We start from the raw sequence: 22,452 nt of genomic DNA on the forward strand, positions 1-22,452 counted from the left end.
TTAGGTACATTGGCCCAAACAAACAAATCACAACAAATCACATCTTAGCTTAAGTCTCCCATGCTGAGTTCAATTTGTGATGCTTGCGGATTTTCTGCTAATGTTCAAGAGCGTTTAGACGCAGTCACTTATGAGGTACCATGACACTTTGGATGTTTTCAGGAGCAGCTGCCCATTAAAGCATTGAAATTTAGCTAATGTTTCGCATCCATCCTGTTTGCCAAGCATGTTTAATCAGTAATGTGCAGAGATTTTCCTGGGAATGAGTTTGGAGCTGCTGCTGCGCCGGTTGCAGACGTGCTGCTGGAAGCCTGGAGATTAATCACTGACTCTTCAGCCATGAAAAGTTGCAGACTAAGAGGATTGAATACAGACAACATTTCCCCAACAATATAGGATTAGCAGCCAGCGTCTGCCATAGATGCCCGACTTTGTTCACAATCTCATATATTACAGTTGCCTACTATTGTCAGATTTGCTGCCTTTGCTGGCAAATGAGCATGATTTAGCTTAATGGAATTTCCGCAACATTCAATCAGCACTTATATATTTCAGTCCACTTTCTTACCTTCCTTTCTGAAAAACAGGAATTTAGCTTTTTGCTTCTTTAACCTTTATCCTTTATGGGGATGTTTTTATCCACTTTGAGGTGATTTTGAGTCTTAATTTGGCCATAGCTTTTTCTGTGTTTCAGCAAGCAGAATGATTTTTGCTGACAAATCTTATTTTGATGTGTATTTTGAGAAAATGCTTTGAATTTAAAAAAAAATCTCAGCAATACACTCTGGGCAAATTTACTACCCTTTTGTTATGTTTGGGGTGAAAACATCCACTAAATTAAACTTCTGTAAAAATTTCATCAGATATACTTAAAACAATTTTTTTTTTACAAAAATCTGTAAAGCTCTACCTCAGCCCTGATCAAAACTAATAAATTGCTTAGAAAGTTACAGGATTTTAACTCTTTAATTGTCAAATTCATAACTGATGTCACTGATTGGGTGAAAAAAAACACACAAAATGATGTATTTTCAATATAAAAAGTAACTGTGTACTGGATTTTATTTGTACTTTTTTAAAGTCTTGGGCATGCGAAAGATTAGTGACAACATTGCCTTTGATGCATTGGTAGATTTTCTTTTTTCTCACTAATTTACATTGATTTCCATTATAACCAATTTTTTGTATAACCATGACACAATGTAATCATGCATTTTTGATTGTTGGTGGTTTTCTCTGTTGGGAAGAGGTACAAGTAGTCATTTTTACTGTTGATCATCAGTTGGGACCATTAACCCCTTAAATAGGTCTGTGTAACAAAAAAAGCTCAGTTTCTGAATTTTATATGGAGTATAAAAGCAAATTAAAGTGTGTATGTGTGTCTGTGAGTGAGTGTGTGAAAGTGAACTCATTCATTCATTTTCTTTTCGGCTTAGTCCCTTTATTAATCTGGGGTCACCACACTGAAATGAACCGCCAACTTATCCAGCACATTTTTACACAGCAGATGCCCTTCCAGCCACAACCCATCACTGGGAATCATCCATTTACACTCATACACTACGGACAATTTAGCCAACACAATTCACCTGTACCGCATGTCTTTGGACTGTTGGGGAAACCAGAGCACTTGGATGAAACCCATACGAACACAGGGAGAACATGCAAACTCCACACAGAAACGCCAACTGACCCAGCCGAGGCTCGAACCAGTGACCTTCTTGCTGTGAGGCGACAGCACTACCTACTGCGCCACTGCGTCGCCCTGAGAATGAACTATATAGAGTAAATAAAAAACAAAGACTGTGTATTAATGCACCATCAAATGTGGTTATAATGGTAGTCAATGGAGCAAAAGCAGTAAACTAAGGAGAAAAAATGAAAATCTAGCAATGCATCAAAGCCAATGTTGTTATTAATCGTTCACATGTTCAAGACTGTGATAAAGTAAAAAAAAATCCACTCCACAATTAATTATTATATTAAAATTGTCTTTTTTTTTTAAAAATAAAATCAGTGACATAATTTGTGAACTTGGCTATTAAAGAGTTAAAATCCTGTCATTTTTAAAAACATTTAGTAGTTTTGATCAGAACTGAGGTTGATTAACAGATTTATGCAAAGAAGTTAAAAATATATGTATATGTTTATCTCATGCATATTTCTTCCCAAACATAAAAAGGGTAGTAAATTTGAACAGTGCACAAGGGTTAAAAATGATTGATTTATTGTTTAAATAAGTTATGTAACAAAAATGTGAGATTGTCCTATTTAGTTCTTCAAAAGCATAACATGTATATTAATGTTGCAACAGTAATCATCTCTGATACTATTAGTGGTAACACTTTACAATAAGGTTGCATCAGTTAATATAAACAAACAATGAAGTAAACGGTTTGATCTCTTTCAGAACTTGCAGGTGTTTTTCACCTTTTTTTATAGAGAAGCTCTGCATTTAACAACCACCTATATAACCTACACCCTTATTTTTATAAAAAAAAAATGTAGGAAAAAAATACTAATTTGAAAACTTTCTGAGCCCAGAGCTATACATGCTGTACGTAGCCTTAACAAATGTGTAAATTGTTTCCCAAAAGAGAAAGATCCGTACTATATTACAAAACGCTTCTACAGTAGACAGTGGCTGCATCTCCTCAACAATAAAAGCAATAACCAATTTATTTTTGAGTTTAGTCGAATTATTAGTTTTACCTATAGAATGTAACCTGATGTCAGTCATTTGTTGTTTAGCTAGAGGTGGGATGCGGGTGTACTTTGCATCCATTTTTATGCATTTCCATTTAGTTTATTTTACAGTTATCAAGAATTTTATTTACACATAATCTACACTTAACAACAATCAACTTCTTTGCTTAGATGAGTTCAAAATAACAAGAATCCATTGCAAAAATGTAACTCTCCGGCCTGCCATTGTTTATGTTTCTAACTGTAGCGACGATGGGCAATTCGCAAATGAATTGTTTTTTTAGCCGGATCTTCTTAGTGAACCGGTGGAACCAGTTCATTACATAAAACATAGTTGCTGTGAAACGGTTTGCGTCTTCAGTACTAACATACCGTATACCCCCTCTGACTCGAAATAAACTGATATCCTGAGTTATTCAGTTACTAGAACAGTACACTGACTCATCTGCTGTAAAAAAAAGAGACATGATGATGATGATAAGTGCGAGCCGTCTGTCTGTTCCCTCGCAGCACACTCTCTCATAGAGTGTGTGATTCAACCTGGCTAAGGTAATTTTTATTCCGCAATATATTTTGTAAAAGACAATTAAGCAAGGTAAAGAGTAACTCGCGTTACATTTTTCTAAAAATAACATAATATACAATATTATATTAACATTAATATAACTTATTTTTAAAAGTAATATGTTACTTTACTCGTTACTTTGGAAAAGTAATATAACATAACACATTACTTATAACGCATTACCCCCAACACTGATTGTTCCTTGTTATTTCATGTTAGTAAAATCATGAACTAATAAAACCTTATTGAAAAGTGTGACCCAATTAATGCTTTGAGGGGATCTGCAGAAAATACAAAAAAAAAATGACAATAGACTTTTCTAAATCAGTGTTATATTTGAAACACCCTGAAATATGATGGTACTGTATAATTCATCGCTTTCCCTAGATTTAAACCAGCATGTGTCAGCCTGTTGGCTTTTGGTTACATGCCAGCAATAAAAAAAGGCAATTGTCACAGAAGCTTTAAAACCTCATTAGCGCAATCCAATATTTTCGTTTCTGTTTCTGCCTAGGCTGTTATTGTGTCAGCCTCTAACATCATTACTGCAGTCATTTACACACATGCCTACAGGAGAGTGAATGCTGCCTGCGAGAGTTGCGGAGGAAATCAGACGGTGTCCTCAGAGGGGTTTGTGGAGCTGGGTCTTAATCATGTGGCCCCTATCTGGAGAATAGATTAACCTCTGTAGCCCTGACAACACAAGCTCACGACAGCTGGGGGATATTGAAAAGAGAACTGGCAGTGAAACGAAAAAATGAGACATGTCACAAAATCATTTCAAGAGAAGGGAAGTTTTTATTTGATTTTACATGTCGTTTATTCAGCTCAGAGCTTCTCATTCACAGATGTCAGACCATTCAAGGGGCATTCTTCAAAACATGCATAAACACATAAAAGTACTGTAGTGTCCACTAGCTATTTTATACTACAAACAGCTAGCAAAGCTGCACAGATTTTGAGGCACTACCCATTTCGAATTAATGACAATTTACAGGATAAGCTAAAGTTTGCTACGTAACAAACAATAAAACTGTAGGTAACTTTAGCTAATGCTAACCATAGCAACAGCTAGCTTTTTTTTAATTGAATGTTTTTTAATGTAGAAGTGTTACTGGCACCCAAATACCAGTGTAAATTTTCATTACAACAAAAATATGGGCTTTACATTATCTGTAGATTTTTGTCGATCAACAAACAAGATTAAGGTATTTTTAAAGCAAGTTAGTACAATGTTTGTGTTATGATATTTAAATATCAATATTAGACAGGAAGGATGTGCACTTACTGTAGGAACACATTTAAATGTGATTCTCCAAACCATTTATTTGATATAATATACTGTATGAGACATAAAAATAAAGCCATATAGATTGAGAGATTTATTCCACTCGAAGCCTTCTAAAAAGACACAATCACGATGTACAGTATATGATGATCAAATTTAATCTGGACTTTTATGTAAATATGAACATTGATCTCTAAACAGTTTTTACAGTATTTTACATTTTACAGTTTTTATCTAAAAGATGAGCTTTTGTATAGAATACAGTATGTTCAGTGACTAATGTGAATGGAAGTCTAAATGAAATCTGTTCATCTTATAAAGGGATCATGTCTCATCATATAAGTTGGATTAAACCGCTTGATTCATATGGATTTATTTTATTTTTAATATCTTTATTATGAAGCATCTGAGTTCTACATAAAAATAAATAGACTTTCAATGGAAAGACAGAAATAATTATAATATTTTTTTCATTTGTGTTCTGAAGATGAACTAATCGTTTTGGGTTTGGAATGGCATAAAGATAACGGTAAATGATGACATAATTTTCATTTTGGAGCAAATAAACTCTTTAATTGTCTGGCTTGATTGTGTTAAAGCATGTTTCATCAATTGACCATATGGTGCCTCTGTACTATGTTACCATAATAGATCTGTGGATAATTTTAGCAATATATGGAGCTGATTTGCTGTTTACTATATATTTTTAAGCTGATGAGACTCTTTCTACCCTGTATAGCACATGCTGAGCTTTCTGAAGATCAGGTTTCTCAACCTCAGCCAGCATTTCATCCACAAGACATCCTTCACATTAAAGTCAGTTTTGTGGTATTTCTGCATATTATTTAGGAATTTCGGCAGTTCATTTTACTGTGGCGACCCCTGATCAATAAGCAACTAAGCTGAAGGAAAATGAATGAATGAATATTTAGGAATTTAGACTAAATGAACTAGTTGATGGTACTGTATTGGCCAGGGATGTCCAAGGTGTCCTGGAGAGTTTAGCTCCAACCCTAATCAAACACACATAAACCAGCTAATCAAGCTTTTACTAGATATACTAGAAACTTCCTAACAGGTGTGTTGAAGCACGTTGGAGCTAAACTATGCAGGACACCGGCTCTCCAGGACCGAGTTTGGACCCCCTGGTAGGGCATATAGCATTGATATTGCAATGTGTGCATCCGCAAAAGTCACATCAAAGAACGCGCAATGTTGAGTTTATATAGGATTTTAGCTGACCAGGAGCCATAATTAAGATTTTGTGGAGTCTTAGCCATAATCAAATAAAAGTTAATGATGTGAATGTGTTTTAAGGCTGTGACTGTGTAGGAATTCATATCTATCTATGCTTTTAATTTGTTTACTTTATGGATGATTCACTTCCCTAAAGAATCGTCCCAATCAGTATAAATTAATGAATTCTTTCAAGATCTATTCAAGCTATCTGGTGAAATTGTATTCATATCGCAATATATAGCAGAAAAATGTTTTCAGTACCGAAACGTCATACTTTTAACTACTCCTGAGCTGATGTTTTCTAAGGAATTTCTTTATAATTAAGTATAAAAGGATTGTGCACTCTGAAATGTACTCACACTCAGGCCAGCCAATATGTAGGTGACTTTTTTATTCAGTAGAAGATTTTTTTTTGCAGAAATGTGGTTCTGGGTGACCCATAAAATGCAGGTGAGCAGCTTCTTGCACTTTTAAAGTGCAAAAAATATAAACATACAGACTAAACATAATACCCATGATGACTTCTGACAATACATGAAGTTTCACGAAGCATTGCTACCTCATAAAATGTGTTTTTCTGTCGAATGGAGTGAATCTTTGTTACTGTTTTGTTATTTTTAAGTGAATAACTGGTCAGACACAACTTAATCTGTACATTAATTAACATACTGTACTCCAGTCAGCCATCATAAATTTTACTGTAAAAATCCACTTAATCAAAAAGTGCTGGGATTCGCTATTACTGTAGATCTGTAAGCAGTTCAGTGTGCCTTGCTGTCTCCTGTGTTTCTCCTTCACTGTTGAAAAAGCCACCAGTCTGTCTGAAAAAGCCCTCAGTGATTGTGCCCCTGCAGAGAACATTGTACAAGCGCTATATTAATTATATTCTCCATTTCCATCTCTTTGAGAGCACTGTGCTAGGGGGCTGAAGGAAACATCCAATTAAGTGATTTCCTCTCATTGCATTTTAAGTGTTAGGTCTTTAGCATTGTTGTTTTTAATGGGAGAGAAAAAGCCTCCATTTAGTATTTCTGCAAGCGGAGGAAACATACTCTGAAGTTTTCATTGCCGGTCAAATGCAAATGAGATTTGCCAAAGTAATTCCTAAGGATGATATAATTTGCTTTGATTTATTTTTTAACTCTCTAAGTAGCAGTGAAAAGTATGGTTTTAGGCATTACTGTATATATACACAACATAGTCATTTTTAATTGGCTTAGGTTAAACAGAAAAAGCAAATGTGTTTGAGAATATTAAGCGTTATGTGCTGGTCTATAATGAAAAGTGCTGTGTCGATCGGACTAAAAGTGCATGATCCTAATAAAAGAAAATGGTTTAAACCTTTTTTCTGATTAAGTACTAAGTACTTTTTCTCATTTCCCTGTGCCAGTTGGCCTGTACTTCTCATCTTTAATTGTACAATACATCTACAGACTGAGTCCTGCCCCAAGTCAAATCATTTTGGAAAGATCTGGCACTTTAGGAGAAAACAGCAAAAATGATTACTATGCTTTTATAATTGTAAGCTATTTTATGCTTGTATTTTCTAAAATGTCAGGTCCCAACACGTAATATGAGAGGTTTGTGTGAGATCTAGGGGACTAAATGAGAATTTATGTAAGCTAAACTACAGTATAACTACTTAACTACTGTTCTATACTACTGTACATTTCTAAACTGCAGTACACTAGATATTGTTGAGTAGTATAACATTGTGAGGTCAATGAAGATGAATTTACACTTGTGTGGACAATAAAGACTTCTAATCTAATATTAAAACAATTTATTTATTAAAAGGAATAAATAAGGATAGTCAGGGCAGTTTGCTAAACTCTAAGCAGCTAACAAAGCTGTAGCAACAGCTAGCAATTTTATGCTATGAGCATGTCACAAAAAATCTCACAGTTATTTATATACATATTATAAAACTGGAGCTAATAATAATAATTCAATGATTTATGTATCTCTCTCTAGACCTACTGTTGTTGGAACCTTTTTTTTTTTCCACCAAAAAAACCCAATCATAAAATTAAGTCTTTAGTTTTAGATCTTGTCATCTCAAATCCCTCTTCTATTTCTCATTGGAACAACCTTTTTGATGATATTAAATGGTCGTATGTTTTGGTCACTCGCACAGAATTAAAAAAATAAATTAAATGAAAGAAATATCTTTTAAAATTATTGTCCGGTTAAATAATTTTTTTACAGAAATTTAAAAATGACATTGACATCTCTTGCTCTTTCTGTGAGGCATCTTCTGAGTCTGTTGCTCACTTGTTTTGGGAATGTCTCTTTGTTAAATTTTTCTGGTCTGATGTGAATTCTCTAATTGTCCAAAATGGTTGTGGTGATTTTTCTGTAAGCTATAGACTATTATAAAGATTGTTTTGGGGTTTTAAACTAAATAAAAACAATTCCTTAATTCAAGAAAGCAGTTAAAACTTATAAAACATGTGCTTTATTTAATATTCTGCATTAATTAGTATTATTTTTTATGTGCCTCCTCTTATTTTTTTGTTTCTTTCTCATTGTCTTTCTTTTGCTTAACTATTATTATATTTCTTTAAAATGATCACATTTTTCTTGTTGTCACAATCTCACTCTCCATAAAGAGACACACTGGAATTGCAGTATTAAAAAAACACATATTTATTTACAAGACGCCTTACCACAAAACACTGGAACATATACATGTTGGAGCACTGGGTTTTTCAGGAATGACATAACACCAGAATGACAATCAGGGCCCCGTTTCAGAACAGAGGTTAAGTGAAAACTCAGAGTATTTTAACCCTGAAATGAGAGAAACTCTGAGTTTTCCGTTTCAAAATGGCAGGTTTAAATGAAGAAAGCAGGGTAAGTCAAGCCTGTTTCTGAAAAAGAGGTAACTTTAACTGCGAGTCAGGTACTGTGATAACTTAATCTGTGAACCTAACCTGGTCAGGAGCAGGTTTTATTCTTTAAACTCAGAGTTTCTGTTAGTCTCCTCCCCTTTTTTAAAGACGAAGCGGTATTTCTTGCATTAGCCTTGCATTTCTGGGTCACATGACACAACAAAAACACGAACCTGGGACAGAACACATAACCTGACACTTGTTGCAAAAAAAGTTATATTTGTATTATTTGTATTAAACTTTTATCTGTTTGTATTTATATCTGTTGTAAATGTCTGTTGTTTATTCCAAAAAAATAATAATAAAACTGGAGCTAGCAACAGCTATTTTGAGGCTATATATTTTTTTTATCACAGAACAAATCAATGAGGGTTTTTGATGCAATGAATACTCATAGAAGTAGTTTGCATGTAAATGTGCAGCAAACTGTAGCTAACAGTATACCTGAGAAGAAGCAAACTATTTTGAAGCAGTATCTATTTTCAAGTAATGAAAACTGTAAGGACACGTTAGCTACAGTTTGCTACATAACAAGCAACAAAACTGTAGCAAACTTTAACTAACAGTAGCAACAACTTGCTATTTTAAGTCTTTAAAGTTTTAGATCTACCTTTTGTGTGTTAATTCCACCCAGATACCAGGGTATATTTTCATTAAAAATGACAACAAATATATTTCTTTTACTGTACATTATCCATAGTTTTTGACAGCTGTAGGTTTTTTGTTAAATCTTAAAAACCAAACCATGTATTTTTAAAGCTACTTAGTAAGATATTTATTTTATGGTATAAATATATTTGTATTCTGGGTAGCACGGTGGCGCACTGGGTTATACACGCGCTTCACAGCAAGAAGGTCGCTGATTCGAGCCCCAGCTGGGTCAGTTGGTGTTTCTGTGGGAAGTTTGCATGTTCTCCCCTTGTTTGCGTGGGCTTTATCCAGGTGCTCTGGTTTCCCCCAGAGTCCAAAGACATGTGGTACAGGTGAATTGAATAAGATAAATTGGGCATAGTGTATGTGTGTGAAAGAGTGTGTGTATTGGTGTTTCCCAGTGTTGGGTTGCGGCTGGAAGGGCATCCGGCTGTGTAAAAACTTATGCTGTATAATTTAGCAGTTTATTCCTCTGTGGCGACCCCGGATTAATAAATAGACTAAGCCGAAAAGAAAATGAATGAATGAATATATAAATCCTGAAAACTTTGAACAAGATCTAAGAACGTTTTCTTTTGATCATATTCTAATCTAATTCTTTGGCCCCAGCCAACCCAGGTTAATGTGGCATGCACAGAGGTACAGCTCTAAATATGGATGGTATGCCATGACTGTCCACTCAGAGTACGCTGATCCACCTTAGCCATCTGCCCCAAATACTAGGCTTCAGCAGGGGGTAAGAAGCTTGGCTTGGGACCCACATCTGCAGCACCTTTTTAAATCTGGAGGCCAGCTTGGTCTAAGATTTGCATAAAAACACATCTGAAGTTTTTCATTTTAGAAAGCTATGTAAAGTTAATAAGTAACTGTAGAGTTTTTACTAGCCTTTGGCCGATCATGACCCCATTCTGCATAAACCCAATGCAAAATGAATAACCTTTGCCTGCATAAACATGTTTTTTGTACTCATAATGAACCTTCATTAACCAGACTACCATAAACAAACATGAAAAGCATAACGTTAACGTTTTCTGGTCTCAAATCCTCTTCCTTACTTTGTTTCTTATATTCAGGATGTTCTATCTATCTATCTATCTATCTATCTATCTATCTATCTATCTATCTATCTATCTATCTATCTATCTATCTATCTATCTATCTATCTGTCTATCTGTCTATCTATCTATCTATCTATCTATCTATCTATCTATCTATCTATCCATCTATCCATCCATCCATCCATCCATCCATCCATCCATCCATCCATCCATCCATCCATCCATCCATCCATCCATCCATCCATCCATCCATCCATCCATCCATCCATCCATCCATCCATCCATCCATCCATCCATCTATCTATCTATCTATCTATCTATCTATCTATCTATCTATCTATCTATCTATCTATCTATCTATCTATCTGTCTATCTGTCTGTCTGTCTGTTGTTTTTCTTCACAATAAGCTTCTTATTCCGATTGAACTATAAATAAACATATAAAAGGCTATATGGATCGTTTGGGATGGAAATCAGTAATATTAATACTGTGAATGGCCATATTAAATACCAATCAATCATGTCAAATGGTTTAGGGGGCTGTCAGATGTGATATTCACCTTGAAATATGTACGTGTGGTGGCAGGTTACTGAGTAGCAATCAGGGCCTTCATTAAGGATTCTGCTCAAATGATTTGACCAGTTGGTGCCTCAAAGTTATGCTCTGCCCCCAGTTCCTCCTTTGCAATTAGAGGTCCATCAACTCTAGCATCTTCCTCTGCGGTCATTACTTAGTAGTAATTTATTGTTATTTATAGAAGCAGGTCAAAGTAAGCTGACCAGTGGAAAAGCTTATTACTTTGAGGTGTGCTTTTTATGAGTCTGGTCATTACAGCTCAGTAACTGTTCATAAGATCATTGATTCAAAGTCATCTGGAATGGAAACTGTGGTCGAGTGGTCATATTTTTCAGAGATGAACAGGGGCCCTGTTTATTTCCCTATACTGTGACCACAGACCATCAGCATCAACCGATCATAGATGAAAACAAAGAGTTCATAAGAAATGTCTCCTGCACTTGAGCAAATGTATACTACCTTAAAGAGTCCCTGTTATGGGATTTTGAAAATGACCTTCCATCCAGCTGAGGGTTAAATCTGGAAGTGCATCATCATGCATAAAACCACTGTTTTAAAATAATAATAATAAGTTTTTAACAATTTGCCATGCATTCAGATGTTTAGCCGTTTTGTTGTGACATCTGAACAAAACATTGCCCTGTCCACTTGTTGCACTCACAGACCTCGGAAAACTTGTCAGTACAGTTTATTTGGACCAGTTGTGTATTTAGTTGTGTGTTGTATTTGGTCAGCACATCTTGTAGCTCCCTGGTGAACTAAATCCACATGGAAATATCACTTGCCACTTCATTCACCAATTTGAATGTGCTTCTGAGCTTGTGATCCTGTGGCATCTGCTAGGCCACCCTAAGCTGTGCCTTCACACCAGACGTGGAAAACACTGCTCTATGAACCTATTCATTTTCACTTTCATTTCAGTGGTTTGAGCCATGCCAAAAAGATTGCACCTCAAAATTCTAACATTTTTTTTGCAGCTGTGTCAATATATTAATACTGAAGGTATATTATTAGAACTAGGAGTTATAGTTAAGAATAGAGCGAAATGCTGCTGTCACTGTATTGCTTTATTAACGTGTTCCTGCATTGGGCTCACACATATACTCTGCACACTGGCTGCTTGTGCTTCATCACTACCAATCACAACAGTCTGGGTCATCCGACCAATCACTGCAGATTCGCGTCACACAAAAGAGAGGTTTACAAAATTCACTGCACAAATCACATGGAAGTCATTGGAATAATTAAGTAAAAAATGCATATTATAAGAATGAAAGTGTCACCCTGTTGTTGGGGACCCCTAAAACTAAACCTTTTTTATAATCCAAAATAGGGCACTTTAATAGACGTCATTCATGTTTACTGAGGATGCATTATTTCATTTTGAATAAATTAAATCTATAATAAATAAATTTAATACATAAATTACATTTATATTAAATTTAATATAATATAATATCTTGTTACAATTTAAAAATAGGAGGTATTTTTTTGCATTTCCATGCATTTTAATTGGATTAAAATTGGATTATTGGATTAATTGGATTACTTTGATAGCAAAACTACATTTTTCACTATAGTCTTAAGTGTCACATAAAATGAGAAAACTGATTTGCAAGAAACATTTTATTTTCCTTTTTGGAAAGGTTTTTACTACCTTATAATGAATCCTTGTTTGAATAAAGCTTTGAGAAGTACAGCAGAGTATGTAGTACAGGTATACTTTATTTTAACTCTTCTGAAGTCATTTAAAGAGACAGTAAAAAAAAATTTATGTGACTAAGGTACTCAATGTCAGGTCATCCATGATGTAGTTGACTTTTTCCCCTCAGTAGAATACTAAAGAAGGTTTTACTTGAAATTGTTTTCCTTGGTGATTCAAGGTAGTGGTGCAGATGACACCCAACTCTACCTCTTATTGCCATTGGATGATCTGATTATTGCTGCCTGGATATCAGGATATGCGACAGACATGTCCTGCTGGATGAAGCACCCTCATCTTCAACTTAATCTTTCCAAATTTGAACTGCTTGTTCATGCAGATTTGCTCTGTATATCATCAAGAAATTTCAACCTTTCCTATCAGAACATGCTGCTCAATATCTTGTCCAAGCTCTTGTCCTGTCTAGGCTGGACTATCCCAGTTCTCTCTTAGCATCAAGCATCTGCAGTTGATTCAGAATGCAGCAGAGACACTAGTTTTTAAAGAGCCAAAAACAGCCCATGTCACACCTTTCTTCTAAAAAAAAGTGCTGATAAAAGCATCTGCTTAATGAGGAAATTTAAATGTAAATGTATACAGTGTTTGTGTTGATCAGCCATGACATACATTGTATGTATACTTAGACTTATCAGTAAATACTTGAATTGCTATTGTCACACAGGAAAATACATTAAAGTAGTTGCATAATGTAATCAATTGATTCACATTTGAATTCACCTGAAATGAGAGATCAGCCTCGCTAGAGAAGGCGAGTGCTGATCAGACTCAGAAAACAGAGCCTGAACCTCCGAGGGTTTCGTGTGAACTCTGTGAGTGATCCATGCCAGGCCTGGTGTGATCCAGCCAAACTAGGTCAAGTCCTTCTCTTCCATTAGAGCGTCATTAGCTTTCAAAAGCCACTGTGATATTTTGTTTTTTTTCAGCTTTGTCAGAATTGTCTGATACAGACGAGCGGGGGAAGCTACAGTTGTTTGCCAAAGGGAGGTAATGTCATTTAATTTGCACTGTACAGCTAAGCTTTTTATCTTTTTTACTCACCTAGCATTTCCAAGATATACGCAAACCATTTGAGCTTGTTGTTTGGAAATAATAATTAATAATTAAATAATTGCGCAGTAAGAATCCATCCTGTTTATTTGATGTATAATCTTTTAACACAGCAAATCAGAAACTCTTATCAATCAGTGATTATTAAAAGTTATGCTACAATCAGGCAATATTCATGTTTGATGAATGCCTGGTGTATTTTCTTGAGGAAAACAAATTACTAAATGTTTAAAAGAATCCTGTAGAAGCAGGTAAAATTTATCAGTTGAATTATCCATTTTATTTGCCCAGTATCTTTCATGTATTGACTTAATATTGGCAATTTTTTAATTAGTGCATTTACAGAACTGGTACAATGATGATAAACGCGCTTACTGGAACATTTCCTGTATATAGATTTTTCCTTAATTAAGATTTCTCATTTGTCCTGCCGTATTGATTTTGTTGCTGGCGGAAATAGTTGGCAATATTTCGACCCTTGGGTGTTGATTCAGTGTTTTCAGAGGAAGTTCGCTGTCCTGAATCAAATCCTTCCCCATCTCTAAACACTTACAGGTTACTTTGACCTACTTTCCTAAGTGGGATTTTCAAAGGAAGTACGGTGCCTCCAGCCTTCCGTTACATTTATAATGCTGAGCGAGATCTGTGAGGATCATGATATGCTGCCAGATCATTATGCCTAATGTATGTATTGTTGCTTTCCAGCTGTATATTCGGCTAAGTCTTATGCTAAGATGGTTATTTTTGGTTGCAGGTACTGTATGAAAACTATAAAGGTATTTTGGCTTGATACTTCTCAAACAACTACAGTTTTGTTCTAGGCATGGGGCAATAACCATTTTCAAGGTATACCATGGTTTGCAAAAGTCAAGGTTTTAAAATATTCTGCTATATCATTCCTAAGGTATGTGTAAGATTTTTTATTTATGTTTTTTAGGACAACAGTATCTCCAGCAGAAAAGATATCCAAAGATGTCGTTGAATTGTAAAGAAATCTGTTTTTGAAACTAATGAAGACAGCAGAAGAATTATTTCGCCTGACATGTTTACTGTCCCAAATTATAATAAATGTTTCTCAAAACAAAATATTTTGTGTTCAAGAGTGAAAAGGCTTTAGTTTTTTACCCAGACATTTAAAAAGAACATATTATAGATCAGTGATCACAATGCCGTGATATTTTTATCCAAGGCTATCACACCGTCAGAATCTTATATCGGCCCATGCCTATTTTGTTATAACCTCTGCATGTATGACATCTGTTCTCAAACTTTAAAGTCTTAAATTAAAAACTAATTCAGTTGATGTGTGAATAAAACTTCACACATTTCACACACTACATTTTAGGCAAGTAATGGTACTTTTACTTAAGTATGATTTTACAGTACTCTTTCCACCACTGTGTCTTGATAATAAGTAGCGGTTGAATTAGATAGTTTGGGCTTTTTTGTTTGTTAGTTTTAGCCTGAAAATAATAGATTGCAGCATTAGCTGAGGTCAATTACAGATTTAACCAAATTTATTTAAAGATAAATCCATTTAATTGTTTAAAAAAAGGCATGGTGGCTCAGTTGTTAGCACTGTCACCTCACAGCAAGATGGTTGCTGGTTCAAGTCCCAGCCGGGTTTAGTTGAATTGAATAAACTAGTGTATGCCATAATGTAGTATAGGCAATAGTGTATGTGGATTAATGAGTGTGTATGGGTGTTTCCCAGTACTGGGTTGCAACTAGAATGGCATCCGCTGTGTAAAACATATGCTGAATAAGTAGAATCAAATCAAATCAAATCACTTTTATTGTCACATCATCTGCAGCACTTGTGCTGTGATGAGTGAAAAGCTTAGGTGCTGGCTCCAGACAGTGCAAATACAACGACAGTGCAAAATACAGACAGTGCAAATACAACGACAGTGCAAAATACAGACAGTGCAAATACAACGACAGTGCAAAATACAGACAGTGCAAATACAACGACAGTGCAAAATACAGACAGTGCAAATACAACGACAGTGCAAAATACAGACAGTGCAAATACAACGACAGTGCAAAAATGCAAAATACAACAACATACAACAGCATACTCCCACAAAAACAGGACAATGTAAAATTGGCAGTGTTGACAGCAACACTGAATAGAATAGAATTGAATAAGCTAAATTGGCCGTATGAGTGTGTACATGAATATGAGTGTGTATGTGTATTTCCCAGTACTGGATTGCGGTTGGAAGGGCAAAAAATATATGCTGTAGTAGTTCATTCTGCTGTGGAATAAATAAGGGACTAAGCTGAATGAAAATGAATGAATGAATGAATGAATGAATGAATTAATGAATGAATGAATGTTTAAAAGGAAAAAAAAGCGTTTTTCCATCTGCTGTACTAAAATTGTACCAAACGGTGACTTTAAAACCAGGTACATACCCAATGCTAATAATATTAGTGCATACTACCCCCCCACCCCCCACCCCTCATTTAGCATGATTTCACGATGAATGTGCTGGAATCAGTTCACTACATCTGGCAACACAGGTTGAGGGCGGCGTGACAGTCCTTTGCCTAGAGCAGCAGTTCAGCTTGCTCCGGCCCTGATTACAGGGCAACTAAATTACCAAAAATCTGATTATTTATTTACTTATTTGCATGAGCGAAACAGAAGTATACATTTTAAAAGGGTACATGCTTCTATTCTCTAATAAATCACATAAATGTATGCAAAAGATGGATTTTTAGCACAGAGAACGCTTTTACTGTTGTAAATGCACATCCTCTTTCTCTCAGGGCTCAAGTGCTTTGACTGTCTCTCTCCCCTGTGTCTTTCGTTGTAAACGGGAGTAAATCTGATGGGGAGAGGAGGGAGAGCAGCTTGTTAACCGCTTGTTGCTCTCAGTCGTGCAAACAGTGAAGTCATACCTTCCAAGGCTTGTTTTGCTCACTGGTGATGTCACCAGCAGCCAATCACAGGCGCTGCTGCAGTAGGTAGTGGGTGCAGCGGGAGTCTTGGGTATTTGCATGGGGACGCGCTGGCGGCGCTCCGGCTCTCATCATCACATCATTACAGAGAGAGAAAGAGAGAGAGAGGGAGGAGGGAAAGCAGCAGCTGAGAATATCTAATCACAGTCGTGAGTCAGTCATTTGATTCCCCAGCTTTTTGGATGTGATGTGCCTCACAAAGGAAATTGCACATTGAATAAATCAATTTTAGTCCACCTAGGATTGGATTGAGCCTGACTGTTTTATCTGTCATGTTATAGACACATTCTAAAGTAGCCATCTCTCTTTTATAATGCTGATCATGATAGTTTTTCATTGGCCAATGACCTTAATTCAAGGTCATTTTTTCTACAAAGGAGAGAAATGTGTATAGTATATGGATATGTGTCCCGTTTGATGTAGATTTTTAGTCACCTTATACTTATTTAAATAATTGAATAATATTTATGAATGGAGTTTGCATGTTCTCCCTGTTCTTGCGTGGGTTTCCTCCGGGTGCTCAGGTTTCCCTCACAAGACATGCACTAGGTGAATTGAATAAGCTAAATTGTCTGTAGTGTATGTGTGTGAATGCAAGTGTGTATGGATGTTTCCCAGTACTGGGTTGCAACTGGAAGGGCATCCGCTGTGTAAAACATATGCTGGATAAGTTGGCGGTTCATTCCGCTGTGGTGACCCCGGGTTAATAAAGGGACTAAGCTGAAAAGAAAATGAATGAATGAATAATTATGAATAATTATGAACTTCCATGTTGTATCAATTTCTTAAAAAATTGTGGGGAGAGGGGGGGGGGGTGTTGGTGGTGAATACCATCACACAAAAATGTAGAGAAATAGAAGGGAGATCATGAGGATGTCGAGGAACTCTAAATGACTGTTAAATGACCAAGATTTTGGTAAAGATCCTAAACAATACAAACAAACAAAACTAAACCAAAAAAAAAAAAAACACCCAACAGAAAAAATCATTTATGTATAATAACAATGGAATTACACAAAGGCAAAGTACTGAACTTTTAAAATATGATATATTTGTGATTTTTTTTTTTTTTACACAAACTTATCAGTCTTGAGAATTTTGATGGTTCTGTGGGTCATGTCTATGAACTTTGATCTTTAGTTCTTATTTTCTATTGTATTCAGGTCAGGTGATTGGCTGAGACATTCTAGCAGCTTTATTTTCTTTTCTGAATCTAATTGAGAGTGTTTGGGATCATTGTGTTGCTGAAATGTCTTCCCTTGTTTCATCCTAATCATCTGCAGCTAATATTCATTTAAACTGACCAGGAGCAGAGTTTGCTGAATAATACTGAGAGTTTTGCTGTCTGGGCTTTCCATGCCTTTTTACACCTCCCTTTCCTCAAGTATTCAATAATTCCATGTGCCATTTCATTTTATTACAGATATCTTAATTTCTAAAGAAATGAGTTTAGTTTTCTTTTTTGTTTGACTTACATTAGTTGTTACCAACATCTGGTGAAAATATAAATCAACAGCACTTTTAGAATTTATTGTTTTGTTTTTGGAGAAAATGGTAATTTGTTGAATACTTATTTTATAAATGAGAGATATATTTGAGAGCTATTTTACAAGAAGCACTATGATATATCTGTCACGTAATGTGAGTGGGCTTGACAAAGCACCTGTAGAACACACTCTCTCCTTTCTGTATTAAATTAGACTTGTCATAACAATTATATACTGCTATTCTTTGATGATTTGAATAACTTATTTCATCCTTATTTGTAATATTTAAGTAAATAATAAATGTTGAATATATGTTGTCATTCTAACTGCAGTTGAATAACCATCAACATATACTTTTATTTTGTTTTGTTTTTGAAAAGTGAGTGACATACTCCATAATGCCAGCTTACACATCCTTAAAACAACAATTACAAAGTTATCATACAGTAGATAAACACCACCCTACTTATATGACATATTGGTAACACTTTAGTTTAGGTCACAATTCATGGTATTAACAAACCATTAACTAACACTACACGTTTAATAAATTACTAATTAGATGTTTATTAATAATTAGTAAGGTAGAAGTTGGGTTTAGGTTTAGGGATGCAGAATTAGATCTTATGAACTACTTATGAACTACTTATGAACAGTTAATGTCTTAATAATAGGCAGGTATTAAGCCAGTAGTTAATAGCATGGATTGTTACCTAAACTAAAGTGTTACCGTCAAACTTATCAAATAATGAAAAAGTGTGTATATTGATTAGTAAAATGATTACGGGATTTCCAGATGTTATTTTAATCACAACTGAACTTTAATCAGTGCTGTAGTGTAAACCTGCTGATCTACGGTAGATTTACTAACCAAAATCTGATGAAACCTTTGCTCCGCAGTTCAGTTTCATGTAGTTGGTGTGTGATTTGCTCACCGAAGTCCATATGTTGTCACAGGTGCCCACGGAGTCAGAGAGGAGCCCCAGTTTGTGACGTCCCGCGCTGGGGAGACTGTGATTCTGGGATGTGACGTGGTTCACCCACTCAACGGCCAGCCCTACGTGGTGGAGTGGTTCAAGTTTGGAGTTCCCATCCCCTTCTTCATCAACTTCCGCTTCTACCCTCCCCATGTGGACCCCGAGTACGCCGGTGAGCTCAGATTTCCACATTACTATGTTACAATGCAAGGTCAGATATAATGGTCTGTAGGGATGGGCGGTTTAATTTACACGATTTTCATGCACATTTTGCAAGTAAAGCCAGTTGTAGTAAACCTCAAGTATGTTTGTTTAGTCGTATAATCAAATCTGATTCAAATTGCACAGATTTTTATGTAATGGCTTAAAGAATTGTTTATTCATTTCATTTTTGATGTTATATGGTAACGGCCACAACACTTTTGCATTTTGACCTTCTTATATCTTTTATAAATGTTTTCTCTGTTACATTGCTTACCCTAGGTTTATCATTTAGGAAGATAGTTAAAACATTTAATTAATTATTGTTACATTTAATTTACAAGTAATTTAACACATTTTGCATCTGTTATTAAACAAAGTCTGCTTTTTAGTCAGTGTTTTAGTTACATTTATATGTTGTTAGTTACATTTGTTTTGCACTGATATTCATTTAACTGTTTTGAAGCAAAATTTGAACTTGTTTTTGAGAAAAAAAGGGTTTCTCTTCAACTATTGCAGTCCCAGACTTCTTGAGTGCCTTTGGTTTGACACAAGAAACTATTGAAAAGCCAGTTTCTATTAAGTATGAGGTTATTATCTAATATCTTCATCAGATAAAACATGAATTTATCCCAACAAAAGAAGTGTGATTCTCTCAAAGCTACTCTTATGTGAACCCTGCTTTATACAGTAGCTTGAAGGTTGGCTTTTTTATGTCTCATCTTTATGTTCATGGTTAAAGAGAACAGCATTTCCGGATGTTTCAGGTAGGGATGTGTCTATTTAGAAATTGAATACTTTTATTTTAACTAGAAACTATCTGCTAATAACGAGTGTCTTTTTGCTTTTATACTACAATATTGTTCCTGACTGATGCAAAATAATCACAATCAAATTAGAGAAGAGGGTCTGGTGAAACAGTGCCTGGTGAATGGCCAGTTTTGTTACTACCACTGTTAGTAAAAACCATGAGACAGTTTTTTGCATTTTTATGTGTATTTATATGTACACTCACTGGCCACTTTATTAGGTACACCTTACTAGCACCGGATTGGACCCCCTTTTGCCTTCATCCTTTTACCTTCATCAACTGCCTTAATCCTTTGTGGCATAGATTCAACAAGGTACTGGAAATATTCCTCAGAAATTTTGTTCCATATTGACATGACAGCATCACACAGTTCCTGCAGTTTTGTCGGCTGCACATCCATAATGCAAGTTCAGGTTAGCTTAGTTTAATTTAAACTCAGTTTCTATTTATTTATTTTATTTAATCTCATAATCAGCAACAGCCCAAAAACATCAGCATATTTCTGTTGTATTGGTGAGTATTATTTTCCACCTATGTTGAATGTGACAGAGCTATAAAGGCCTACAGGCTATTACTAAATGTAATTAGTAAATTTAAATTAATAATAGACAATTTAAAGACAACTTACTTACAAAAACACAACTGATTTTTAACTATGTAACAGTTTCATGTTAATGGCTTGTGCAATTTAGTTTGTTCAATAATCGGCCAATAAATACACTTCAGTGAGTAAGACTACATCTATATGGATGTATTTCATGTAAAATGTACTGTATTGCAGTGGGCTTTATATTTGACCCTCTGAAATGAAGACACATAATGTTGCCTGTACAAATCAGGCCAGTCCAGACCTCAGCACAATATTTAATCTCTGAAAGCTTTATCACAGTGTAAGAGGCGCCGTGTCAACAGATTATGAGTCAAAACATGTTGATGGATTAGAAAAAAAAGCTAATATCTAGTGCTCCAGATCTGCGGACAGGTAGAACGGGTGCTGATCTCTGAAAGAGGGTCGAAAGGGGGTGTGAGGAGTGCAAATTTCTTCCTAATTGAGATTGGAAATTACATCATTGATAAGGAGTGGAAACAGAAAGGGCATAATTTAAGAGCATGTCAGATTTATAAAAGCAAAGAAACTGTGATAGTTTATCAGACGTGGCTCGGGGCAGAACATGCAATTTTAATGGCTCTCACTCACAGTGAATAGTAATGAGATTTGGGATTTTTTTTTAACTCTCATCCTGAATCCTCCGATGCATTTTCAGCAGTGATTTTAGCACATTGAGGAAGGCTGGGAACAGGGATTTAAAACTGGGATTTTGAAACATTTTAAAGGTAGCTGGTCTGGCTGGTGCTGGGAAACCTGGGATGTGTGTGATTTAAAATCCTATTTCTTTAATATAATATAATATAATATAATAGAATAGAATAGAATAGAATAGAATAGAATAGAATAGAATAGAATAGAATAGAATAGAATAGAATAGAATGAGACAATTTGTCAGTGGAAAGCTGATGGAAGAATTCAAACTTTATGTATGAAGCACTTTAAAAACACATATGTGAGCCAAAGTGCTGTACAGAAAATATACAACAAAATAAGCATAATAGACTATAAAATACATAAAATACAAGATAAATATAGCTAAACTATCTAAAAAGGCACGTAAATTAAAATAACCAGGTATTAAGAACAGGTGTCAAATGCCAATGAAAACAAATGAGCTGTCCAATGGGCAGCAGCAAATCATTCCAAAGTCTACGACCCACCACAGCAAAAGCACGGACCCCTCTAAGCTTATGCTTTGTTTTTGGTGCAATTAGGAGAAGCTGATCAGATGACCTGAGAGAGTGGGCTTATAGGGGTGTATTAGCTCAGAGATATACGGGGAAATGTGTAATATAAGTTAAGTGTAATATAATATAATATAATATAATATAATATAATATAATATAATATAATATAATATAATATAATATAATATAATATAATATAATATAATATAATATAATATAATATAATATAATATAATATAATATAGGGCATCATGGTGGTGCAGTGGATAGCACGATCACCTCAGCAAGAAGGTCAATAGACCTCGGCTGGGTCAGTTGGCATTTCTGTGTGGAGTGCATGTTCTCCTTGTGAGAGGAATGTGTATAGTATATGGATGTGTCCTGTTTCATGTAGATTTTAGTCACCTTATACTTATTTAAATAATTGATTAAATCTGAATGGAGTTTGCATGTTCTCCCCG

The 22,452-nt window shown here is 35.2% G+C and overlaps 1 protein-coding gene across 1 annotated transcript in view; it reads left to right on the plus strand.

Moving 5' to 3' along the window:
• igsf9bb (immunoglobulin superfamily, member 9Bb) overlaps positions 1–22,452 on the plus strand; it is a 189,410-nt gene that overhangs the window by 22,289 nt on the left and 144,669 nt on the right. The window contains exon 2 of the mRNA XM_056446481.1: positions 19,163–19,354. Coding sequence (XP_056302456.1) covers positions 19,163–19,354 — 192 coding nt within the window. The remainder of the gene's footprint in view (positions 1–19,162; positions 19,355–22,452) is intronic.

The sequence above is a fragment of the Danio aesculapii genome, chromosome 21, assembly GCF_903798145.1.
Source record: "Danio aesculapii chromosome 21, fDanAes4.1, whole genome shotgun sequence".
Classification (NCBI taxonomy): Eukaryota; Metazoa; Chordata; class Actinopteri; order Cypriniformes; family Danionidae; genus Danio; species Danio aesculapii.